Genomic DNA, 9,366 nt, shown 5'->3' on the forward strand with positions numbered 1-9,366 from the left:
ATTTTCAATCACCAAACACTTCGCAAAGTAATTGCAAGTCTTCATTCATTTAACTCGTATGTTATATAAATATTACCAGTCATTTGCGTCAAAATGAAATAATCAGGATATGTCCACCCGTTTTTCCACCTGTTTTAATACCCGCCTACCAGCCCACATGCAACTTGAGAGAGACAAATGAAAATATTTTCCTCGTAGCTATCATTACCTACATGTAACACCCAGACTGAAAGAATAAAAAAATCAAATGAGTGTCCGGTACATTATGTGTATTTTGCCAATGTGAACGAAATAAGAAAACTAAAGAGAGTGTATCTCAATGTTCAAAAAGCTCGTAAGCTACACCCATTTTTGAATTCCCTGGTATTTTTGAAGAAGGGGGATGACAAAGAGAAAATGAAAAAGATGGAAAAAAAGAGACCTTGTCTATGATACTACACCAAGGCCATCATCAACATCCTCTCTCATGCCGACCTCTTCATACAAGCTCTTGAACCAGCTACCTTGGCGCTCAAGTAGCTGATGTGGCCGCCCGTATTCCACAAGCTGACCCTTGTTCATGACGACGACCTTGTCAAAGTCAAGTATGGTGTCAAGCTTGTGTGCCACAGAGATGAGCGTGTGGTGAGGGAAAGTAGAGCGAAGGAGACGTTGAACATGAGCATCAGTCGTTGCGTCAAGGCTGGAGCAAAGCTGTTAGTATTTGCTAACTAGGGATAAAGAAGAGGTGCAAAACTTACTTGCTAGTGGCTTCATCCATAATGACGACGCTCGCCTTGTCTTTACGTAACATGGCGCGCGCCAAGCAGAACAGCTGGCGCTGGCCATGGGAGAAGTGGAGGTCGTCTACTTCGACGTCAAGTGGATGGGCATACTTCTCCGCATCTCCCTTGGCCACAATGATATCCCAGAGCTGAACGTCCTTCATCACAGCCATAATGGCCTTGTCATTGGACTCGCCCAAAGGATCAGCATTGAGTCGGATGGAGCCGGGAAGCAGGTAAGCGTCTTGTGGGAGACCGATGAGGCGACTACGGATAATTTGGCGCGGTATCTCCGTAATTGGGAGCGAGTCAATGGTAATGCTGCCGGAAGAGAGCTCAATCATGCGGAAAAGGGAAAGGATCAATGACGATTTGCCGCTGCCGGTTCGGCCAACAATGGCGACCTTCTCACCAGGCTTGATTGTAAGGGAGAGGTCTGAGATTACAGGCTCGCCAGGACTGTGCTGGTTAGCTTTAGGTATGAGGAGGACGATCTTGGAACTTACCGATGGCATGCTTCGATGTTCTTGAACTCGACCTGTCCAGAACTGGGCCAGTGAGGTGGAGGAACACGGTCTTCGCCTTCTTTGTTCTCCGTAATAGGATCAGTGGTGAAGGTCTTAACTCTGGCCACACTACCAATGTGTGTTTCAAGTTGTGTCCAGAACGAGATCAGCAACTTGATGTTTTGAGAGAAAAGCACGACATTCAGCAGGGCAACGCCTACATATCCTGCGCTGAGCTTTCCTCGCAGTGTTACCACAAGAATAATGAGAATCGTAGCTATTGCTGCAACCAACAGATCCAGCACAAGAGTTAACCAACGTTGAATTGCGAAGAGCAGGTAGAAGGGCCGCTGGCTACGATCAAGCAACATCTTGGCCTTCTTCTCAACGTACTCTTGCCAGCCAAATGCACGGATAGTCGGAAGCCCCTCTAGTATTTCGCTAAATTGAGTGTATAGGGGAGACTTGGTTTCCAAGTCGAGGAAACGAAGCTGGCGTGACGTGCGGAGATAGAACTTCTGAATGAAGTAGACACTAATAGCTACGATGGGGAAAGCGATGGCTGCGTAAGGAGCTGATACAGCGATGAGAGCCATCTGACCCACGCAAAGCACGAATGTGGCGAAAGTATTCAATGCAGCTAGCGGCAGCTCCATATCGATCAACATGAGATCCTGGCTGAAGCGGTTAAGAGTAACTCCAGAATCGGTTGTTGAGAAGAAGGACATTGGTGAGCTTGGCTTTGTTAGTCTGTGTGATTGGATAGATAGTGATTTTCTCCACTTACCCAAGCACTGTATCCAAGAGCTTCTTGTGAAATGCAACACCCGAGCGAGGGACCATAGTGATGATGAGCTGCCAACAACTCACAATCAGGAAGATCATTGCTAAGCCACCGAACGTTGAATAGATGCCCAACCAATAACCGAGGCGCTCGTTTGGATGATCTTCATTGTAATCTGCCCACATCTTCACCCAGACGGTAGGGAAAATGGTGCCGAAAATGAAGATCATGATTGAAAACATGAAGATCAGTGTGGGAATCCATCCCACTGAACCAATGTAGTAAAGGTAGATGGCAGTGTCACCCATACGGCGATTGGCTTCGGATTGGTTCTCGTCACCCGTGAGCTTGCTGTTGTCCGTTTGACGCTCGGTGTACCTAGGCGGAGCCTCGTAAATATGCTTCTCTGGGCTGTAGTTCCAGTCGGGCTTTGCGAGATCAAAACCTGATACGTAACCGCCTGACCTCTTGAGCTTTTCGAAAGAACCCTGTTCAGAAATTTTCCCATCTTGATCGAGAGAGACGATATGATCACAATAAGGAACTCGCTTGGCTGCAGAGTCAAAGTCAGTAAAAGCTAACCGGTTAATAGAGAACTTGACACATACCAGATGATGAAGAAATGAGAACAGTCGTTCTGCAACGCCTCAGTAATCCTCGCTTACCAAATAGGCTGTGCCAGATTCGGTTTTCTGTCTGGCCGTCGAGGCCACTGAGACAATCATCAAGGATTATTATGTCTTTCTGTGCGTAAACTGCTCTTGCAAGTGCCTACGGAGTGTGTACGTTAGTATTGGCTAAGATGTAGAAGCGGGGAGGATAAGTGGGATGGTCTCACAAGGCGTTGGCTTTGGCCCCCACTCAACGCAATACCGTTGCTGCCGATCTCTGTTTGATCACCTTGGGGCAGCTGGGCGAGATCATCGTCCAAGGCGCAGGCCCGAACAACAGACGAATACCAACGTTGATCGAAATTTGATACGCCAATGATACTTTCCTGGACAGTTCCGTTTGTGTGCCATGGGCTTTGGTCGCAAAAGGCGATGCGCAGGGATGACATTTGCAGGGAACCACCCATGACAGGCAATTCTCCTAGCACTGCTTTGAGCAGAGTTGATTTGCCGCAACCTACCGGCCCCACGACTATGGTTATTTTGCCTCGTGGAACAATCATATCGATTTGCTGCAGGGTTCCTTCCGGTTGCTTTTCTGGATCCCACCCAAAGTAACCGTCTTCAATCACGATTGCTTGGAACGTGTTGGACTCTTTAACCTCGACAGAAGAGCGACTCTTTTGGGAAGCGACGGATCCCTTCTCAAACACACTGCCTGCCTCCGAAAGCCATGTAGCACTAGATGTGTGGGGAGGCGCATATGCACGGCGATCAGTGCGTGGGACCTGTGAGATAAACTCCTGAATTCGTTGGAAAGATCCGACGCCACCCATGAGTGACGAAAGAGCCATGATGAGCGAACCGAGAGGTTCCGTAAGCAGAGTAAACAGAGACAGAGATGTGAAGACAGTTGCAGTATCAAGCGTACTCTTTCCCCCACTGTTCTGCGCGATCACTGAAAAGACTGCGAACGCTAGAATTGGAGATGCGATGGGGGAGATGTATGCTGTTCGTGGTTAATATATTGTACAAATATCGGAACGCGTGATAGCTTACTGAAACCCATGGTCCAAATAAGTAGTTTCCGAAATCTCTTGGAGATATTGAGCTCCTCAATTCGCAACTTGTGCAAATCTTCCCGCAGAACTTCGGTGAGACCGCCCATCTTTACTCCCTTCATGGAGCTGAGCATTGCACTTGTTGCAGCGATGCGCCGCTCGATGCCTTCAAGCCAGAGTGCTTGTCGTTGCATGACCATGCTAGTTGCTGCAATAGATCCGAGCAGTGACAAGACCGCGATGCCAATAGGTATAGCACATGCTGCACCCAACTGTCGCTCCAGCAAGTACATGGCCAGTCCAATTTCCAATGTGTTTGACCAGATCTACAAGGAAATTGTGAGTTAGTTTACTCGCTGGGTTCTAGGTGATGCATCATGTTTGCTTACCTCATGTCCAGTTTCCATTCCAGTGACAATTCGTTCCACATCAGCGCTCATTAGGGTGATTGAAGATGCCGTATCAACATTGTTCAATGCAACCTCTGTGGCTTTGCTGTACAGCATTGAGACGAGACCACCACGCATCTGTGTGATGAAGCGAAATGTCAAATGCATATATTGCCCTGTAGAGACCTGTAGGCAATGTCAGCCATCAGCAACCCGATTTTCTATCTGAGAAAAGCACATACGGCAATGCCGACGAAAACAATGATATAAGCGCCAATCAGGCCATATCCAATGTTTCTTTGTTGAACGTTTGAGGTTTCCTGTGAGAACTTGACTGCTCTGTTGATGAGGAATGGCTGACAGAAGTTGAAACCAATCAAACAGAGCCGAGGCGGGACGACTGCCAAGATAGACCACTTCAATTTTCCCACAGTTGTGGTAAACAGAGAATTTGCGCTGGGCTTTTCCACTTGAAGAGAGACGAAAATTTCAGTAAACTGCTCAGCGAGAGGAGGTTTGGATATGCACTTACGTCGCGCCCATGCTGAACCCAGCATATTGTGCATGTAGTCTGCACGCAGATATTTATCTAAGTGGAATAGATCATCCACAGTCAAAGCATTGGAGTAACCCTTCTTGAATAGCTCGTTGAGCCACCAAAAGGAAGCACGTTTGTATATACCACTTGTAGCCTCGGGAGGACAGTTAGCATACTCTGGAAGGAGGTGTTTTCGTTTATCTTTACACTCCACTACGGCCAGAAATAGCTTTACTGCAAGCCGTGTAGCGAACACAGTAGCTACAAGGCTTAACTCAGGCATTAGTGCATAGCTGCGAGAACGCTCAATATCGAACAAGAATGTGAAGAATAGGTATAGGTTGAGCAGGAGTGATGGCCTGATCGAGCGCATGTGTTCCACGTATGAGAAGAAGCCTAACAACAATGCTCCGACGAAGCTGACAGCGGCGGAGGATAGCCCCATATGTTTCACATGAGCGTTGCGGCTTGCCCATACTACTAGAAGGGCCAGCTCGAAGCCAGCGAAGAGGGCCCATCCTACCTGTTGTGTAAAAGTTAGCCATAGTCATTACGCCATAGAGTATATCTTACCAGCTTGGTATGCAATAGTGTTGACTTTTTGACTTTTGTCTGCCTTCTCCACAGGTAGAAAGACCTGAAGGGAACGACAGCTAATAGTATAGACAGAGGTACAATCGAAAGAAAAACCTCGGAGAAAAGGAGAGTGAAATCGAACCCCCCTCGACAGTAAGGCCCGGCATAGGGACCAAAGGTGTTATCCACCAAGGTGCAGTTCACATTCGGAGTCGATGTCTTGGAGAGCATGACTGTGACTGGTGGGAGCTACTCAAGAATTAGGGAGAAACATTAAGGAAAGTAAGAAAGTATGGGATGTGGGCATTGATAATCCGGCTTCTCCTTATGCATCAAAGGAGTTTCCGCCGATACGAAGGCTGAGTGGGCCGGTGGCAGAATGCTGCTTTCCTTATTTACCTGCCTCATCGGCGTCCATGTGTCTGCACACCAGTACGAAAGGCTTGGACTCGGCGGTAGTGTGTGCATGTGGACCTACAGGCCCAATGCTCTGCAATGCCACAACATCGATGTTCCACTGGCGCACAGACACCACTGTTCGCCATTATGAGACTGTCGGTAAATTTTACGTAGCTCTAGTACACTGAGCTTTTCTCTAAATTCCCGTGTAGATGGTATAAGATCGGCACACCTCACGGTGATCGACTTCGTAAAGCACAAACGCGGATATCATGCAAGCCGACGCAGATATCACACGTAGTCGCTATGCTCTGCTTGGTAGTCGTAGGCGTCGAAGCATGTCCCGAAACCTGGTCCAGGGCCAGTGCATGCTTGCTCAATACGTTGGTAAGACATACAAGATGACAAGGGACGTGCATAGTCATTTGGTTTAGCCGCATTTCCCATCCGAATATGTAGCAAGGATCGACGCCCCCCCCCCCCCCCATCGCCCCGTGTTCCAGCATTAGTTGATGGCGATCCGGGAAGGGGATCCTCAACCCTAATTGCACAACCACGCTGTCGCCTTGGCACGGCTCAGATGGGAGCTTATGATTCATGGGTGCCGGGCTATTGCCGTCAGAATGACGATCGCGCTTAATTTGCCCTGACATCTGGAAAAGACGGCAGGCTTACCTATTCCCGTTGGCGTGTACATCTATCGCCATCGTTCATGAAAGACTAGAGCCAAGCGATCTATCCGTGGCTCCCACCTGCCACCAGGGCCAATTTGGGGAATATCGCCATACTGCAGAAGAAAACATGAATCAAAACAGTGTTTGCAACGTTTTCTGGACCTCGATGCTGGTAGGTATGCACGAGGAACGCGGTCTTGTCACATCAGACTACAACCGGCTGACGAAAATAGGCCTCCAATTTTGAGTTGAGTTTTTGACGGAAGAAAGGACCCGCCTCGCTTCACCTGGTCTCTGCATGCTATTCCTGCCATGCAGTGATGAATTTCTGAGTAATGTTGTGGCCTAGACTTTACAGGTTTGGCCACGTGTGCTGTGACAGAGATTGCAAATTTCTCTTGGGTTCGTTGGATAGTCCATCGGGATCTGCAATCCCATGCATCCAAGAAGGGCTGAGCTTGTGGATCGACGGTCCCATGAGACGACAACAAAGGTTAGCGTACGTTTGATACCGGAATTAAGACGACTCCATTTAGAAAACAGGCTAATTCTGCCACAGCCGCTGGCTGTTGTCAGATTCTTATGTGTATGTTTGGAGGGGGAACCTGAAACCTCACTACCGTCTGTATGCCAGTTCAAACAGTGGCTGGGTAAAAGCAATGATTTTGTTCAAGTTTTCCTTCTAGAAGTTCATGTTGTTTGACAATGGAAGAGATGTTTCGTGTGGCCTGACAGATCGGACACTCAGCACACAACAATATTGGGGGGATGAGGCGGGTGATACGCGCTCGCATCAGTCCCTAGCAGAATGGCCATGGCTGTGAAAGGGGCAGGTGGACCGGTGGGCACTGAGACCCGCAAAATGATGCTCAACGAGTCTCATGCGAGATTCGTAGTCTGAGGTGACACAGTCGTAAAGATCCTTCACCGGTTTGCAATGTGACTTCATGTGTAACGGTGATTGCTGCAGTGACGGTCTTGCTTGTCTTGAATTGCCCGGTGCAGGCCTTGATGGCGACTCCGGAGAGATGCTTTACGATGACCCGAGCAATCCGGTGCTGTTTTCATACTAGGTGGAATGAATGTGGCTTGCGCAGAAAGTAGGGGAGTTAATATCAAGAGACTGGGCCTTGTGTGGGCGAATGCTCGGGTTCTTGGAAAGGCCGAGTGACCCAAATCATGTCCAGATTCGGCGACCGGGATTTTCCAAACTTGACCGCACTTGAGTCAAGACGCTTGGCTACCAGCGCGAAGGATGGGAATCATGGACAGGGCGAGGCGATGGAATCTGTCATGGAACCAGAGGACAAACGTGTGATACGTCAGCGTTCTCAGGCATGGCAAGGCATGCATGGTTTGCACCGCATAGGGATTTCCTGGGCGCTGGTGCGCCCTATGCTGACCGTGGCAGGCAGACGAGCGGTTGGGCAATGGACGGGGTAGAGAGCGTAGACAGGCGACCGGATCTCTGGGATGCAGCGGCTGAAGCCGGCAGATGGCCAGTGATCAGCGAGGACAGGGGAATGATGCCCCAGATGGTGTCTCGGGCCAGTGAGAAGCAGGCTGAGGGTGCGTTAGCCGTTGTGTGGACACCACTACGGCGATAGTAGCGGCACACCCCGCCGGACGGGCAAGCCGGTCCCTGTGCAAGCGACTAGACGGCGCCTGTCGCAGACGTTGGTAGAGGCGCCATCTGCAGCCATGAGTGCAAATGAACGAGGTGGCGTGCGAAGACGCAACGGAGAGGGCGTCTCCGACAGCGGAACCGGCGGCGGCGGGATGGATGGACGGATGGATAGATGGATGGTAAGCGGGGTATGTTAGTAGGTGTACGAGAGCGAGTACAGCTAAGGCGACATGGTTGAGTGACGGTAAATGCTAGCCCCCAGATGGACTCAAGATGGCCCCCAAAGGAAGCCTCGTGTCGGCGTCCTACTGACTTGGTATGCAGTGTCAAGGTCCACAGTGCAGTGGCCAGAAGCAATACAATGCCGCTCCAGGCCCAACCAGACACTGGGCAGCGGGGATGTCGATCGGTCCAGCATCCTGGCAAAGCCTATTGTGGGAACTGACTTACATAAGCAGGCCGTGGCGTTGTTTCGTGCAGCTGAGCGCTAGTCCCAAGCCGGCTAGACACACACACACGCAAACCTCACCTTTTCCCATCCGTGTTTTTCTTCCCCACAGCGAACACGAGCTGTAGCGTCCACCACGTCGCAATACATCAACGCCACAATATGGATGAACTCGCTCCTTGCAGGATTCCCGCCATGTCGCCGCTGCCGGCGTAGTGCCGACGTCACCCCTTTGCACCTGCCTACTCAACTGCCAACCCCTCTCGCCCGTCGACTTGACAGCAAACGTTTTGCTTTTCCATGTTGGGAGATTTGCTCCCGGGCCGCTCTACACTCGGTGCACCTTGTTTCCCCAGAAGAAACGCACCTCCCTACCAGTCTGTCCAACCATGGCTACTTGGCTGCAAGTCACGTTGCCGATCGCTTCATCCCTACATGGCCATGGCCACTCAACGGACCTTGCATCTAGCGCCTCTCCCTTCTCGACGACCATGCGTGTCTTTCTGTCTGCAAGCACCGGCTGTTCGCCTTCGCATTGTGTGCTACCTAAGTGTGTGTGTGGCTTGCAATAGACCAAGATACCCAGCAGTCACTTCACCCCAGCCCTGCAGACTGGGATGGGACGGTTCAGGAGTCGCAAGCCCCGCGGCCGTCGCACCACTCGTTTGACTCAGTCCAGAGGCAATAGCAATTCCTAAAAGAACTGGCCGAACGGGGCGTTCTGCCTGAGGCTGCTGCATATTTTCCGTCATTGACCTTTCGACGTGAATGCCTTGAATTTCCATTGATTGCTTCCAAGTCTGCCTTGCTCTCCATTTCTCGCCATACTTGCCCTTTACATACCCCTCCTCGGACCCCTCCCTCCATCTCTCATAGTAAGAAATTCTAATCTCAGTGTTTTGCTAACCTGCAGTGTTGTCGAATACAGTACCACAGGCCTTGGTAGGTTCATCCTTGATCACCTTCACCCGTGTTGCTGCATCCAACCA

The 9,366-nt window shown here is 50.1% G+C and overlaps 3 protein-coding genes across 3 annotated transcripts; 1 reads left to right on the forward strand and 2 right to left on the reverse strand.

The window, feature by feature from the left end:
• Window positions 1–426: 426 nt before the first annotated feature.
• COCMIDRAFT_38708 (uncharacterized protein) lies at window positions 427–5,460 on the reverse strand (the record flags this gene model as incomplete). The annotated part of the gene is made up of 11 exons (XM_007691947.1): window positions 427–682; window positions 741–1,223; window positions 1,271–2,020; window positions 2,058–2,607; window positions 2,663–2,825; window positions 2,893–3,674; window positions 3,725–4,052; window positions 4,116–4,301; window positions 4,358–4,584; window positions 4,648–5,176; window positions 5,227–5,460. The coding sequence occupies 11 exons, from the start codon at window positions 5,458–5,460 to the stop codon at window positions 427–429; spliced, it is 4,488 nt and encodes a 1,495-aa protein (XP_007690137.1).
• Window positions 5,461–7,481: 2,021 nt separating this feature from the next.
• COCMIDRAFT_28181 (uncharacterized protein) lies at window positions 7,482–8,505 on the forward strand (the record flags this gene model as incomplete). Its single annotated transcript, XM_007691945.1, has 4 exons — window positions 7,482–7,688; window positions 7,718–7,875; window positions 7,913–8,108; window positions 8,254–8,505. 4 exons carry the CDS (start codon window positions 7,482–7,484, stop codon window positions 8,503–8,505), a joined length of 813 nt encoding a protein of 270 aa, XP_007690135.1.
• Window positions 8,506–8,705: 200 nt separating this feature from the next.
• Window positions 8,706–9,162, reverse strand: COCMIDRAFT_101092 (uncharacterized protein; the record flags this gene model as incomplete). Its single annotated transcript, XM_007691956.1, has 2 exons — window positions 8,706–8,923; window positions 8,952–9,162. 2 exons carry the CDS (start codon window positions 9,160–9,162, stop codon window positions 8,706–8,708), a joined length of 429 nt encoding a protein of 142 aa, XP_007690146.1.
• Between the last annotated feature and the right edge of the window lie 204 nt (window positions 9,163–9,366).

This window comes from Bipolaris oryzae (genome assembly GCF_000523455.1).
Source record: "Bipolaris oryzae ATCC 44560 unplaced genomic scaffold scaffold_114, whole genome shotgun sequence".
In the NCBI taxonomy this organism is placed as follows: domain Eukaryota; kingdom Fungi; phylum Ascomycota; class Dothideomycetes; order Pleosporales; family Pleosporaceae; genus Bipolaris; species Bipolaris oryzae.